The 15,197-nt window shown below is 72.8% G+C and overlaps 1 protein-coding gene across 1 annotated transcript in view; it reads right to left on the minus strand.

Annotated features, from left to right (window-relative positions):
* Positions 1-14,389, minus strand: part of LOC135325257 (autophagy-related protein 2 homolog A-like) — a 35,465-nt gene extending 21,076 nt beyond the window's left edge. The window contains exons 1-10 of the mRNA XM_064503138.1: positions 14,279-14,389; positions 13,219-13,312; positions 12,451-12,588; positions 11,343-11,485; positions 10,047-10,223; positions 9,198-9,352; positions 7,416-7,566; positions 4,800-4,984; positions 1,877-1,957; positions 45-151 (exon numbers count right to left, since the gene is read on the minus strand). Of these exons, the coding sequence (XP_064359208.1) occupies positions 45-151; positions 1,877-1,957; positions 4,800-4,984; positions 7,416-7,566; positions 9,198-9,352; positions 10,047-10,223; positions 11,343-11,485; positions 12,451-12,588; positions 13,219-13,312; positions 14,279-14,387 (1,340 nt within the window). The 5' untranslated portion in view covers positions 14,388-14,389. The remainder of the gene's footprint in view (positions 1-44; positions 152-1,876; positions 1,958-4,799; positions 4,985-7,415; positions 7,567-9,197; positions 9,353-10,046; positions 10,224-11,342; positions 11,486-12,450; positions 12,589-13,218; positions 13,313-14,278) is intronic.
* Positions 14,390-15,197: the final 808 nt, after the last annotated feature.

A 15,197-nucleotide genomic window follows, 5' to 3' on the forward strand; every position in this document is an offset into this window, starting at 1 on the left:
ATCCCACCCCCCCGCGGCGCGGCGGGGGCCCAGGCGTCCGGCACCTGTAGTCGAGGGCGCAGCGGGCCAGGTGCACGTGCAGCTCGGTGACGGGGGTGGGCGGCGCGTAGCCCGGCACGGCCTCGTCCGCCAGCGCCAGGAACTCCAGCAGCTGCGCGGCCCAAAACGGCCCCGGTTCGGCCCGAAACGCAGGGGTGGAATCGCCCCGACCCCCCCCGGGACCCCGAGTCGCCCCGAACCCCCCCAAAATCACCCCCGACCGCCCCAAAATGGCCCCGGTTCAGCCCAAAATGGAGGGGTGGAATCGCCCCGACCCCCCCCGGGACCCCGAGTCACCCCGAACCCCCCCAAATCACCCCGAACCCCGCCAAAATCACCCCCGACCGCCCCAAAATGGAGGGGTGGAATCGCCCCGACCCCCCCCCGGGACCCCGAATCACCCCAAACTGCCCCAAAATCACCCCCGACTGCCCCAAAACGGCCCCGGTTCGGCCCGAAACGCAGGGGTGGAATCGCCCCGACCCCCCCCCGGGACCCCGAGTCACCCCGAACCCCCCCAAAATCACCCCGAACCCCCCCAAAATCACCCCCGACCGCCCCAAAATGGAGGGGTGGAATCGCCCCGACCCCCCCCGGGACCCCGAGTCACCCCGAACCCCCCAAAATCACCCCGAACCCCCCCAAAATCACCCCCGACCGCCCCAAAATCACCCCTGACCGCCCCAAAATGGCCCCGGTTCAGCCCAAAATGGAGGGGTGGAATCGCCCCAACCCCCCCGGGACCCCGAGTCACCCCGAACCCCCCCAAAATCACCCCGAACCCCCCCAAAATCACCCCCGACTGCCCCAAAACGGCCCCCAACCACCCCAAAATGGAGGGGTGGAATCGCCCCGACCCCCCCCGGGACCCCGAGTCACCCTCAAACCCCCCCAAAATCACCCCCGACCGCCCCAAAATGGCCCCGGTTCGGCCCAAAACGGAGGGGTGGAATCGCCCCGACCCCCCCCCGGACCCCGAGTCACCCCGAACCCCCCCAAAATCACCCCCGACCGCCCCAAAATGGAGGGGTGGAATCGCCCCGACCCCCCCCGGGACCCCGAATCACCCCGAACCCCCCAAAATCACCCCCGACCGCCCCAAAATCACCCCCGACCGCCCCAAAATGGCCCCGGTTCAGCCCAAAATGGAGGGGTGGAATCGCCCCGACCCCCCCCGGGACCCCGAGTCACCCCGAACCCCCCCAAAATCACCCCCGACCGCCCCAAAATGGAGGGGTGGAATCACCCCGACCCCCTCAGAACCCCGAATCACCCCAAACTGCCCCAAAATCACCCCTGACCGCCCCAAAATGGCCCCGGTTCAGCCCGAAACAGAGCGGTGAATCACCCCGACCCCCCCGGTACACCAGAATCACCCCCAAACCGCCCCAAAATCACACCCGACTGCCCCAAAACGGCCCCGATTCAGCCCAAAACGGAGGGGTGGAATCACCCCGACCCCCCTGGAACACGCGAGTCACCCCGAACCCCCCCAAAATCACCCCCGGCTGCCCCAAAATGGCCCCAATTCAGCCCCAAACGGCCCCGATTCGCCCCAAAATGGATGGATGAATCACCCTGGCCCCCCGGAACCCCCAACTGCCCCAAAACAGCCCCAGTTCGCCCCAAAATGGACAGGCAGAATCGCCCCAACCCCCCCAAAACACCCGCACACCCCCAACCCCTAAGTGCCCCCCCCGGCACCCTCACCCTTGATGCCCCCCCAGGACCCCCCGGAGCCGCCCCCCACCCCGGAGACCCCCCAACCCCCCCCACTGCCCCCCCAGATCCCCCCCAGCCCCCTCCCTTGCTGCCCCCCCCCCCGTGCCCCCCCCACCTGTTGGTTCCAGCTGTTCTGGGCGGGGCCCAGGCGGTGCCGCAGCGACACCCCCTCCAGCAACACCGACACCAGGATCTCCTACGGCAACACCCGCACACGGTGACACCGACACCAACACCCCCAACACCCCCTCCAGCAACACCCACACCAGGATCTCCTACGGCAACACCCGCACACGGTGACACCGACACCCACACCCCCAACACCCCCTCCAGCAACACCCACACCAGGATCTCCTACGGCAACACCCGCACACGGTGACACCCACACCAACACCCCCAACACCCCCTCCAGCAACACCCACACCAGGATCTCCTACGGCAACACCCGCACACGGTGACACCCACACCAACACCCCCAACACCCCCTCCAGCAACACCGACACCAGGATCTCCTACGGCAACACCCGCACACGGTGACACCCACACCCCCACCCCCAACACCCCCTCCAGCAACACCCACACCAGGATCTCCTACGGCAACACCCGGACACGGTGACACCAACACCCCCACCCCCAACACCCCCTCCAGCAACACCCACACCAGGATCTCCTACGGCAACACCCGGACACGGTGACACCAACACCAACACCCCCAACACCCCCTCCAGCAACACCCACACCAGGATCTCCTACGGCAACACCCGCACACGATGACACCAACACCAACACCCCCAACACCCCCTCCAGCAACACCGACACCAGGATCTCTTACGGCAACACCCGCACACGGTGACACCCGCACCAACACCCCCAACACCCCCTCCAGCAACACCCACACCAGGATCTCCTACGGCAACACCCGCACACGGTGACACCAACACCAACACCCCCAACACCCCCTCCAGCAACACCCACACCAGGATCTCCTACGGCAACACCCGCACACGATGACACCGACACCAACACCCCCAACACTCCCTCCAGCAACACCGACACCAGGATCTCCTACGGCAACACCCGCACACGGTGACACCGACACCAACACCCCCAACACCCCCTCCAGCAACACCCACACCAGGATCTCCTACGGCAACACCCGCACACGGTGACACCGACACCAACACCCCCAACACCCCCTCCAGCAACACCCACACCAGGATCTCCTACGGCAACACCCGCACACGGTGACACCAACACCAACACCCCCAACACCCCCTCCAGCAACACCCACACCAGGATCTCCTACGGCAACACCCGCACACGATGACACCGACACCAACACCCCCAACACTCCCTCCAGCAACACCGACACCAGGATCTCCTACGGCAACACCCGCACACGGTGACACCGACACCAACACCCCCAACACCCCCTCCAGCAACACCCACACCAGGATCTCCTACGGCAACACCCGCACACGGTGACACCGACACCAACACCCCCAACACTCCCTCCAGCAACACCCACACCAGGATCTCCTACGGCAACACCCGCACACGGTGACACCCACACCCCCACCCCCAACACCCCCTCCAGCAACACCGACACCAGGATCTCCTACGGCAACACCCGCACACGGTGACACCCACACCCCCACCCCCAACACCCCCTCCAGCAACACCCACACCAGGATCTCCTACGGCAACACCCGGACACGGTGACACCAACACCCCCACCCCCAACACCCCCTCCAGCAACACCCACACCAGGATCTCCTACGGCAACACCCGGACACGGTGACACCAACACCAACACCCCCAACACCCCCTCCAGCAACACCCACACCAGGATCTCCTACGGCAACACCCGCACACGATGACACCAACACCAACACCCCCAACACCCCCTCCAGCAACACCGACACCAGGATCTCTTACGGCAACACCCGCACACGGTGACACCCGCACCAACACCCCCAACACCCCCTCCAGCAACACCCACACCAGGATCTCCTACGGCAACACCCGCACACGGTGACACCAACACCAACACCCCCAACACCCCCTCCAGCAACACCCACACCAGGATCTCCTGGGGCAACACCCAGACATGGTGACACCAACACCCACACCCCCATCAACACCAACACCCCCTCCAGCAACACCCACACCAGGATCTCCTACGGGAACACCTGGACATGGTGACACCAACACCAACACCCCCAACACCCCCTCCAGCAACACCCACACCAGGATCTCCTACGGCAACACCCGCACACGGTGACACCGACACCCACACCCCCATCAACACCAACACCCCCTCCAGCAACACCCACACCAGGATCTCCTGGGGCAACACCCAGACAGGGTGACACCGACACCCACACCCCCCCCACCGACACCAGGATCTCCTGGAGCAACACCCCGCCTCAACACCCACCCCGGGTGACACCAACACCCCCACCGACACCCGCGGCTCCTGCAGCACTGCCAACCGCCGTGACACCGCCGCGGGTGACACCCCCCCCGCCACGGGTGACACGAGCACACCCGGCCTCGGCGGCCACACGTGACACGAAGGCACCCGGCCCCCCCCGGCCCCCCCCACGTCACGAGGGCGCCCGGCCTCAGCCACACGTGTGTCACGACGGCGCCCGGCCTCAGCCACATGCGACATGAGGGGCCCTGGCCCCCCCCCCCCGCCCCCCCCCGTGTCACACGGGCGCCCAGCCCCGGCCACACGTGTCACGACGTCGCCCGGTCTCAGTCACACGTGTGACACGACGGTGCCCGGCCTCAGTCACACGTGTCACGAGGGCACCCGGCCTCAGCCACACGTGTGTCATGAGGGCGCCCGGTCTCAGTCACACGTGTCACGAGGGCGCCCGGCCTCAGCCACACGTGTGACACGACGGTGCCCGGCCTCAGTCACACATGTCACGAGGGCACCCGGCCTCAGCCACACGTGTGTCACGAGGGCGCCCGGTCTCAGCCCCCCCCCCCGCGTCCCCCCCCCCCTCCCCGGGGGGCCGTGGCACCTTGACGTTGGCGGCGGGGCGCAGGGCGAGGGCGGCGGCGGCGGCCAGCATGCGGGGGGGCCGCGGGGCGCCGGGGGGGGGCGGCGCCGGCTCCTCCCAGGGCAGCAGCGTGGGGCGCAGGTGGGGGGGGGGCGCCCCCCCCGGCAGCTCGGGGGCCCCCCCCGACGGCGGCCCCGGCACCGCGCCTGCGGGAGACGGGGACCCCCCCCCCCGCCGTCAGCACCCGCGCCTGGGGTGGGGGGGGGGGGATTCTCCGGGGGGGTCGTAGGGGGCTGGGACCCCCCCGGAGGTGCCGTGGCGGGGGGGGGGAAACGGGAGCCCGTGGGGATTCTCTAGGGGCTTCTATAGGGTTGGGTGGGGGGCCGGGACCCCCCCCCAGGTGCTGTGGGGGGGCCTGGGACCCCCCCCGGACACAGACCCCATGGGGACAGGAGCCTGGGGGGATTCTCTAGGGGCTCGTACGGGGTTGGGCGGGGGCTGGGACCCCCCCAGAAGCCCCGTGGGGGGGCCGGGACCCCGGGGGGATTCTCTGGGGGCTCGTAGGGGGCTGGGACCCCCCCGGGGATGCTGTGGAGGGAGCTGGGAGCCCGGGGGGATTCTCCAGGGGCTCATAGGGGGCTGGGCTGGGGGCTGGGACCCCCCCCGAGGACACTGTGGGGGGGCCGGGACCCCGTGGGGATTCTCTGGGGGCTCGTAGGGGGCTGGGCTGGGAGCCAGGACCCCCTAGAAGGTGCCATGGGGGGGCTGGGACCCCCCCGGAGGTGCCGTGGGGGGGCCGGGACCCCGTGGAGACTCTCCAGGGGCTCATATGGGGCTGGGCCGTGTGCTGGGACCCCCCCAGAAGCCCCGTGGGGGGGCTGGGAGCCTGGGGGGATTCTCCAGGGGCTCGTACAGGGTTGGGCCGGGTGTTGGGACCCCCCCAGAAGCCCCATGGGGGGGCCGGGACCCCGGGGGGATTCTCCAGGGGCTTGTACAGGGTTGGGCTGGGGTCCGGGACCCCCCCAGAAGCGCCGTGGGGGGGCCGGGACCCCGGGGGGATTCCCTGGGGGCTCATAAGGAGCTGGGACCCCCCCCGAGGATGCTGTGGAGGGGGCTGGGACCCCGTGGGGATTCTCTGGGTGCTCGTAGGGGGCTGGGCTGGGAGCTGGGACCCCCCCCGAGGATGCTGTGGGGGGGCTGGGACCCCGTGGGGATTCTCCGGGGGCTCGTAGGGGGCTGGGCTGGGGGCTGGGACCCCCCTGGGGATGCTGTGGGGGGGGCTGGGACCCCGTGGGGATTCTCTGGGTGCTCGTAGGGGGCTGGGACCCCCCCGGAGGTGCCGTGGGGGGGCCGGGACCCTGTGGAGACTCTCCAGGGGCTCATAGGGGGTTGGGCTGGGGGCGGGGGCTGGGGCTGGGACCCCCCCAGAAGCCCCGTGAGGGTGTTGGGACACCGTGGGGATTCTCCAGGGGCTCGTAGGGGGTTGGGCCGGGTGTTGGGACCCCCCCAGAAGCCCCATGGGGGGGCCGGGACCCCGTGGGGATTCCCCGGGGGCTCGTACAGGGTTGGGCTGGGGGCCGGGACCCCCCCAGAAGCCCCGTGGGGGGGTTGGGAGCCCGGGGGGATTCTCTAGGGGCTCGTATAGGGTTGGGCTGGGGGCTGGGACCCCCCCGGAGGTGCCATGGAAGGGACTGGGACCCCGTGGGGATTCTCCAGGGGCTCGTAGGGGGCTGGGCCGTGTGCTGGGACCCCCCCAGAAGCCCCGTGGGGGGGTTGGGAGCCCGTGGGGATTCCCCGGGGGCTCGTACAGGGTTGGGCTGGGGGCCGGGACCCCCCCAGAAGCCCCGTGGGGGGGCCGGGACCTCGGGGAGATTCCCTGGGGGCTCATAAGGGGCTGGGACCCCCCCGAGGACGCTGTGGGGGGTCTGGGACCCCGTGGGGATTCTCCAGGGGCTCGTAGGGGGCTGGGCTGGGGGCCGGGACCCCCCTGGGGATGCTGTGGGGGGGCTGGGACCCCGTGGGGATTCTCTGGGTGCTCGTAGGGGGCTGGGACCCCCCCGGAGGTGCCGTGGGGGGGCCGGGACCCCGTGGAGACTCTCCAGGGGCTCATATGGGGTTGGGCTGGGGGCGGGGGCTGGGGCTGGGACCCCCCCAGAAGCCCCGTGAGGGTGTTGGGACACCGTGAGGATTCTCCAGGGGCTCATATGGGGCTGGGCCGGGTGTTGGGACCCCCCCAGAAGCCCCGTGGGGGGGCTGGGACCCCGTGGAGACTCTCCAGGGCCTCGTAGGGGGCTGGGCTGGGCTGGGGGCTGGGACCCCCCCGGAGGTGCCATGGAAGGGACCGGGACCCCAGGGGGATTCTCCAGGGGCTTGTATAGGGTTGGGCTGGGGGCTGGGACCCCCCGGAGGTGCCGTGGGGGGGGCCAGGACCCCGGGGGGATTCCCGGGGGGCTCGTAGGGGGCTGGGACCCCCCCGGAGGTGCCATGGAAGGGACCGGGACCCCGTGGGGATTCTCCAGGGGCTCGTAGGGGGCTCGTAGGGGGCTGGGACCCCCCCGGAGGTGCCGTGGGGGGGGCCAGGACCCCGGGGGGGTTCCCAGGGGCTCATAGGGGGCTGGGCCCAGGGGGGGGTCACACCTTCGTGGTAGAGGGCGAAGCGCTGCGCCTCGACGCAGACGTAGCCGCGGCCCTCGCGGCCCTCGAAGCGGGAGACGGCGACCGCCGTGCAGCCGCCCACGTCCAGCACCAGCTCCCCGTGGGCCCCCGGCACCGTGCGGCCCCCCTCGTCCTGCGGGGGGGACACGGGGACACGTCAGGGGACACGCGGGGACGTGGGGGGATGCAGGGGGACACAGGGTGACATGGGGACGCAGGGGGACGCGGGGGGACGCGGTGCAGCCGGCCACGTCCAGCACCAGCTCCCCGTGGGCCCCCGGCACCGCGCGGCCCCCCTCGTCCTGCGGGGGGGACACGGGGACACGTCAGGGGACACGCGGGGACGTGGGGGGATGCAGGGGGACACAGGGTGACAGGGGGACGCAGGGGGACGCGGGGGGACGCGGTGCAGCCGCCCACGTCCAGCACCAGCTCCCCGTGGGCCCCCGGCACCGCGCGGCCCCCCTCGTCCTGCCGGGGACATGTGGGGTGACACGAGGGTGACACTAGGGTCCCCAAGCGACCTGGGGACCTAAAGGGTGTCCCTGCACCTCCAAGGGTGACATGAGGGTGACACAAGGGTCCCCAAGGTGACGTGGGGACCTAAAGGGTGTCCCTGCACCTCCAAGGGTGACATGAGGGTGACACTAGGGTCCCCAAGTGACCTGGGGACCTAAAGGGTGTCCCTGCACCTCCAAGGGTGACATGAGGGTGACACAAGGGTCCCCAAGGTGACCTGGGGACCTAAAGGGTGTCCCTGCACCTCCAAGGGTGACATGAGGGTGACACAAGGGTCCCCAAGGTGACGTGGGGACCTAAAGGGTGTCCCTGCACCTCCAAGGGTGACATGAGGGTGACACAAGGGTCCCCAAGTGACCTGGCGACCCAAGGGGTGTCCCTGCACCTCCAAGGGTGACACGAGGGTGACACTAGGGTCCCCAAGTGACCTGGGGACCTAAAGGATGTCCCTGCACCTCCAAGGGTGACAGGAGGGTGACACAAGAGTCCCCAAGGTGACCTGGGGACCCAAGGGGTGTCCCTGCACCTCCAAGGGTGACATGAGAGTGACACAAGGGTCCCCAAATGACCTGGGGACCCAAGGGGTGTCCCTGCACCTCCAAGGGTGACATGAGGGTGACACAAGGGTCCCCAAGTGACCTGGGGACCTAAAGGGTGTCCCTGCACCTCCAAGGGTGACAGGAGGGTGACACAAGGGTCCCCAAGTGACCTGGGGACCTAAAGGGTGTCCCTGCACCTCCAAGGGTGACATGAGGGTGACCCGAGCACCCCAAGGTGACCCCAGGGGTGTTCCCAGGCCACCGAAGGTGACATTGAGGGTGACCTGGGGACCCCAATGTGACCTGGGGACCCAAGGGGTGTCCCCGGGACACCGAGGGTGACACAAGAAGCCCTGCAGTGGCCCCGGGTGACACGAGGGACCCTGGGGTGACCCTGGGTGACACAAGGGACCTTGCAGTGGCCCTGGGTGACACAAGGGACCCTGGGGTGACCCTGGGTGACACAAGAGACCCTGCAGTGGCTCCGGGTGACACGGGGACCCTGGGGTGACCCTGGGTGACACAAGGGACCCTGCAGTGGTCCCAGGTGACACAAGGGACCTTGCAGTAGCCCCGGGTGACACAAGAGACCCTGCAGTGGCCCTGGGTGACACGAGGGACCTTGCAGTGGCCCCAGGTGACACAAGAGACCCTGCAGTGGCCCCGGGTGACACGAGGGACCCCGGGGTGGCCCGGGTGGCCCCACCTTGGTGTCGCAGAGGACGGTGACGCGGCCCTGCAGCACGGTGACGCTGGCGGCGACGCGGCTCAGCCCCTCGGGCTCCGGCTCCGGCTCCGGCGGCGCCTCCTCTTCCTCCCCCCCCTCCTCCTCCTCCTCCTCCTCCTCCTCCGAGTCCGAATCTGCGCGGGGGCAGCGGGGGGGTCGCGGGGGCCCAGGCAGCCGGGACCCCCCCCCCCACCCCGGGGACCCAGGGGACCCAGGGTCACCCCAAGGGGCCCAGGTGTCCGGGCCACCCCCTCCCCACACCCCCAGGGGCCCAGGCGTCCGGGACCCCCCCCAGGGACCCAGGGGTCCAGGGCCCCCCCAGGGGTTCGAGATCCCCCCCCCAAGGGCCCAGGCATCTGGGTCACCCCCCTGCCCCCCCTCGGGGGCCCAGGCATCCGGGCCCCCCCCCCCAGTCCCCCCAGGGGTCCAGGACCCCCCCCAGGGGCCCAGGCGTCCAGGTCCCCCCCTCCCCTCCCTGGGGGCCCAGGCGCCCGGGTCCCCCCTGCTCCCCCCCCCGGGGGGCCCACGCGTCCGGGCTCACCCAGCCCCCCCCATCCCCCCCCCCGGGGTCCCAGGCGTCCGGGCTCACCCAGCCCCCCCATCCCCCCCCCCGGGGGGCCCAGGCGTCCGGGCTCACCCAGCCCCCCCCATCCCCCCCCCCCGGGGGGCCCAGGCGTCCGGGCTCACCCAGCCCCCCCCATCCCACCCCCCCGGGGGGCCCAGGCGTCCGGGCTCACCCAGCCCCCCCCATCCCCCCCGGGGGGCCCAGGCGTCCGGGCTCACCCAGCCCCCCCATCCCCCCCCGGGGGCCCAGGCGTCCGGGCTCACCCAGCCGGGCCGCCGACTTGCAGGGCTTGAAGGTGTCGGGGCCGGCGGGGGAGGGGGGCGGGCGCCCCGGCAGGGGGCGTGGCCGTCCGCGTGGGCGTGGCCCTCGGAGGGGGCGTGGCTCTCCGGGGGGCGGGGCCGGGGTAGGAGGGCTCCCACAGCAGCAGGTCGTTATAGATCCTGGGGGCGGGACCGGAATGCGCGGGGGGAGGGCCCAGGCGTCCGGGCCCCCCCCAATCCCCCCCTCCCGGGGCCCAGGCGTCCGGGCCCCCCCCCAATCCCCCCCCTCCCGGGGCCCAGGCGTCCGGGCCCCCCCCCCAATCCCCCCCTCCCGGGGCCCAGGCGTCCAGGCCCCCCCCCCCAATCCCCCCCCTCCCGGGCCCAGGCGTCCGGGCCCCCCCCCAATCCCCCCCGCCCGGGGCCCAGGCGTCCGGGCCCCCCCCCAAACCCCCCTCCCAGCGCCCCAGTCCGAGAGCCCCCCCCCCCCCAGGACCCAGGCGTCCGAGTGCCCCCCCCAACCCCCCCATAGGGCCCCGGTGTCCGGCTCCCCCCCCCAGGGGCCCAGGCGTCCGGGTGCCCCCCCAACCCCCCATAGGGGCCCCGGCATCCGGCTCCCCCCCCCCAGCAGTGACCCGGTGTCTGGGCCCCCCCACCCCATAAGGGCCCCGGTGTCCGGCTCCCCCTGCCCCCCCCCCCAGGGGCCCAGGCGTCCGGGTGCCCCCCCCACCCCATATGGGCCTTGGCGTCCGGCTCCCCCTGCCCCCCCCCGGGGCCCAGGCGTCCGGGTGCCCCCCCAACCCCCCCATAGGGCCCCAGCATCGGCTCCCCCCCCAGGGGCCCAGGCGTCCGGGCCCGGGGCCCAGGCGTCCGGGCCCCCCCCTCCAATCCCCCCCTCCCGGGGCCCAGGCGTCCGGGTGCCCCCCCCCGCAGGGACCCCAGTGTCTGGGCCCCTCCCCACCCCATATGGGCCCCGGCATCCGGCTCCCCCTGCCCCCCCCAGGGGCCCAGGCGTCCGGGTGCCCCCCCCATAGGGGCCCCGGCATCCGGCTCCCCCCCCCCAGGGGCCCAGGCGTCCGGGTGCCCCCCCCACCCCATATGGGCCCTGGCGTCCGGCTCCCCCTGCCCCCCCCCCGGGGCCCAGGCGTCCGGGTGCCCCCCCCCAACCCCCCCATAGGGGCCCCGGCATCCGGCTCCCCCCCCCCAGGGGCCCAGGCGTCTGGGTGCCCCCCCCATAGGGGCCCCGGCATCCGGCTCCCCCCCCCGGGGCCCAGGCGTCCGGGTGCCCCCCCCCGCGCTGACCTGTTGTAGAGGCGCTGGGCCAGGGGGGCCCCGGGCAGGCGCAGGTGGGCGCAGGGCAGCGACACCCCCAGGCGCCAGGCGGCCCCCCCCAGCGCCCGGCCCGCGAAGGCCCCCAGCTCCGCCGCGCTGCCCGGCAGCACCCGCTGCGGGGGGGGCACCCATGGGACCCCCCCGCGGCACCCTGACCCCCCCCGGCACCCCAAACCCCCCCAAAGCCCGGCGCCCCCCCCCCCAGCGCCCGGCCCGCAAAGGCCCCCAGCTCCGCCGCGCTGCCCGGCAGCACCCGCTGCGGGGGGGGCACCCATGGGACCCCCCCGCGGCACCCTGACCCCCCCGGCACCCCAAACCCCCCCAAACCCCCCCAAAGCCCGGCCCCCCCCCCCCCCCCAGCGCCCGGCCCGCGAAGGCCCCCAGCTCCGCCGCGCTGCCCGGCAGCACCCGCTGCGGGGGGGGCACCCATGGGACCCCCCCGCGGCACCCTGACCCCCCCCGGCATCCCCGAAGCCCACCCAAACCCCGGCCCCCCCCCAGGCCCCCCCCACCCCCAGCCCCACTGCGCTGCGCCCGCCAGCACCACCCACGGGAGCGGGGACCCCCTGGGACCCCCCAGCCCCCCCATGACCCCCCAGGGCTCCCCAACCCCCCCCATGGAGCCCCCAGGACCCCCCCAAACCCTTTTGACCCCCCCCAGGCCCCCCCAGGCCCCCCCGAGATCCCCCCAACCCTTTAGACCCCCCTGGATCCCCCTGTAGCTCCTCAGGGCCCCCCCAAACCCTTGAGCCCCCCCCAGGACCCCCCCGGACCCTCCACGACCTCCCCAGGCCCCCCCAAGCCCTTTAGCCCCCCCCGGCACCCCCAGGCCCCCCCAAACCTTTGAGGCCCCCCGGAACCCCCCCGGACCCTCCACGACCCCTTGTGCCCCCCCCAAGCCCTTTAGCCCCCCCCAGACGCCCCCCAGGCCCCCCCAAACCCTTGAACCCCCCCAGGACCCCCCCGGCCCCTCCACGACCCCCTGTGCCCCCCACAAGCCCTTTAGCCCCCCCCGGACCCCCCCCAGGCCCCCCCAAACCTTTGAGCCCCCCCCGCCCCCCCCGGCCCCCCCCCGCACCTCGTGGCCCTCGTAGAGGCTGCGGCGGGCGGAGAAGGGCGACGGGGGGGGCGGGGGGGGCTCGTCGGGGCTCGGGGGGGCGCCGGGGGGGGGCCCGGGGGGCGCCGGGGGCCGCGGGGGGCCATCGTCACCTCCAGCCTGCGGGGCCCAGGCGTCCGGGCGGCTCGTACTGCGCTGCCCCCCCCCCCCGGGGCCCAGGCATCCGGGAAGCCCCCCCCCCCGCTTTACCAACCCCCCCCCCGGGGCCCAGGCATCCGGGAAGCCCCCCCCCCGCTTTACCACCCCCCCAAGGGCCCAGGTGTCCGGGAAGCCCCCCCCCACTTTACCACCCCCCCCCCAGGAGCCCAGGCATCCAGGAGCCCCCCCCGGATTTACAACCCCCCCCCGAGACCCAGGAGTCCGGGAACCGCCCCCCCCCCCGCGGCTTCACCCCCCCCCAGGGGCCCAGGTGTCCGGGACCCCCCCCCCGGGGCCCAGGCGTTCGGGACCCCCCCATTCCCCCCCGCCGGGGCCCAGGGTTTTGGGACCCCCCCCCCTTTTTCGACCCCCCCCGCAGGGCCCAGGCGTCCTGCCCCCCCCCATGGGGGCCCAGGCGTCCTGCCCCCCCCCGTGCCCCCCCCCCCCGGCTCACGTGGGCAGCAGGGGCCGGGGGCCGCCGCAGGGGTCAGCACCGGGGCCCAGGCGTTCGGGACCCCCCCCCTTTTTCGACCCCCCCCCCCCGCGGGGCCCAGGCGTCCTGCCCCCCCCGTGCCCCCCCCCCCGGCTCACGTGGGCAGCAGGGGCCGGGGGCCGCCGTGGGGGTCGGGGCCGGGGCCCAGGCGCAGGCAGGGCACCTCGCCCAGCTCCCCCGACTCGAAGCAGCCTGCGGGCACACGCGTGTGCAAAGCGTGTCACGGGGAGCACACGCGTGTGCAAAGCATGTCACAGGGAGCACACGCGTCTGCAAAGCGTGTCACAAAGGACACACAGGGCACACGTGTCCCAGGCGTGTTGCACAGTGCACGTGTGTGCGAGGCATGTTGCACGGGGCACACGGGACACACGCGTGTGCTACATGTATCACACAGGTCACATGCCTCACGTGTGTGCTAGGCGTGTCACACAGCACATGGGACACACATGGTGCACAGAGCACACGCATGGGCTGGGGCATCACACCACGCACACACGTGTGCTAGTCACGTCACACAGAACACACGTCTGTGCTAGGCATGTCACATGAGTCACACGAGACACACATGACAGCTGGGGCACACACGCGTGCTACGTGTGTCACGCGGGGCATATGGGACACACATGGCGCATGGGGCACATGTGTGAGCTAAAGGGGTAGCACCGGGCACACGCGTGTGCTAGGCGTGTCACGCAGGGTACGCAGACCATGCAAGACACGCGGGGCACACGCGTGGGCATGGCGGGGCACACAGGGCACGGCACATGGCACACACGTGTGGGCACGGCACATAGCGCATGTGGGGCACATCCCGTGTGCCAGGCGTGTGCCAGGCGTGTGTCACACGTGTGCCAGGCGTGTGTCACATGTGTGTCACGCGTGTTCAGGCGTGTTCACTAACCGCGCAGCTGGGTGCACAGCAGCTCCACACACACACGGGGCCGGGCCCCAGCACCCCCCCAGCCCCCCATGTGCCATATATGCGTCATGTGTGTGCCAAGTATGCATCACGTGTGTCACGTGTGTCACGCGTATTCACCCACCGTGCAGCTCCGTGCAGAACACCTCTAGGCGCAGCGCGTCACCCCCAGCCCCCCCGCGTGTGTCACATGTGTGTCACGCGTGTGCCAGGCGTGTGCAGGCGTGTGCACTCACCGCGCAGCTCCTCGCAGCGCAGCTCCAGGCGGGCGGGGCCGGCGCGCAGGCGGGGCCGGCGCAGCTCCAGGCGCAGCGCGTCGCCCCCAGCCCCCCCCGCGTGTGTCATACGTGTGTCACGCGTGTGTCACGTGTGTGCAGGCGTGTGCACTCACCGCGCAGCTCCTCGCAGCGCAGCTCCAGGCGGGCGGGGCCGGCGCGCAGGCGGGGCCGGTGCAGCTCCAGGCGCAGCGCGTCACCCCCAGCCCCCCCCGCGCGTCAGGCGTGTGTCACGCGTGTGCAGGCGTGTGCAGGCGTGTGCACTCACCGCGCAGCTCCTCGCAGCGCAGCTCCAGGCGGGCGGGGCCGGCGCGCAGGCGGGGCCGGCGCAGCTCCAGGCGCAGCGCGTCGCCCCGCAGGGCCGGCCGGTGCCAGGGCCGCCGGGCGCCCGGGGGCCGCAGGTCGGGGGCCGGGAAGCGCAGCCGCGCCGTCCCCCGCGGCGCCGCCGCCCGCAGCCGTAGCCCCGCCCCCGGCTCTGGCTCCGCCCCCTGCGGGATGAGGGGGCGGGGTCAGCGCAGGGCACGCCCCCCTTGTGTCAATGGGGGGCGGGGCCTGGCCTGGCGCCTCCCTGTGGCAGTGCGGGGCTGCAGGGAGGCTCCGCCCCATCGCTTGTTCCTCCCACCGCCCTCCCCTTGGCCCAAGCCCCGCCCCTTTCTGAGCCCCGCCCCTTTCCAAGCCCCACCTCCTGGCCCAAGCCCCTCCCCCGCACACCACCACTCACCTGAGCCCCTCCCCTTTCCCCAAGCCCCGCCCACAGCCTCCCCCCGGCCCAAGCCCCGCCCCTTTCTGAGCCCCGCCCCTTTCCAAGCCCCACCTCCTGGCCAGAGCCCCTCCCCTCCCCACACACCGAGCCCCTCCCCTTGCCCCAAGCCCCGCCCCA

The sequence above is a fragment of the Dromaius novaehollandiae genome, chromosome 35 (genome assembly GCF_036370855.1).
Source record: "Dromaius novaehollandiae isolate bDroNov1 chromosome 35, bDroNov1.hap1, whole genome shotgun sequence".
NCBI lineage: Eukaryota > Metazoa > Chordata > Aves > Casuariiformes > Dromaiidae > Dromaius > Dromaius novaehollandiae.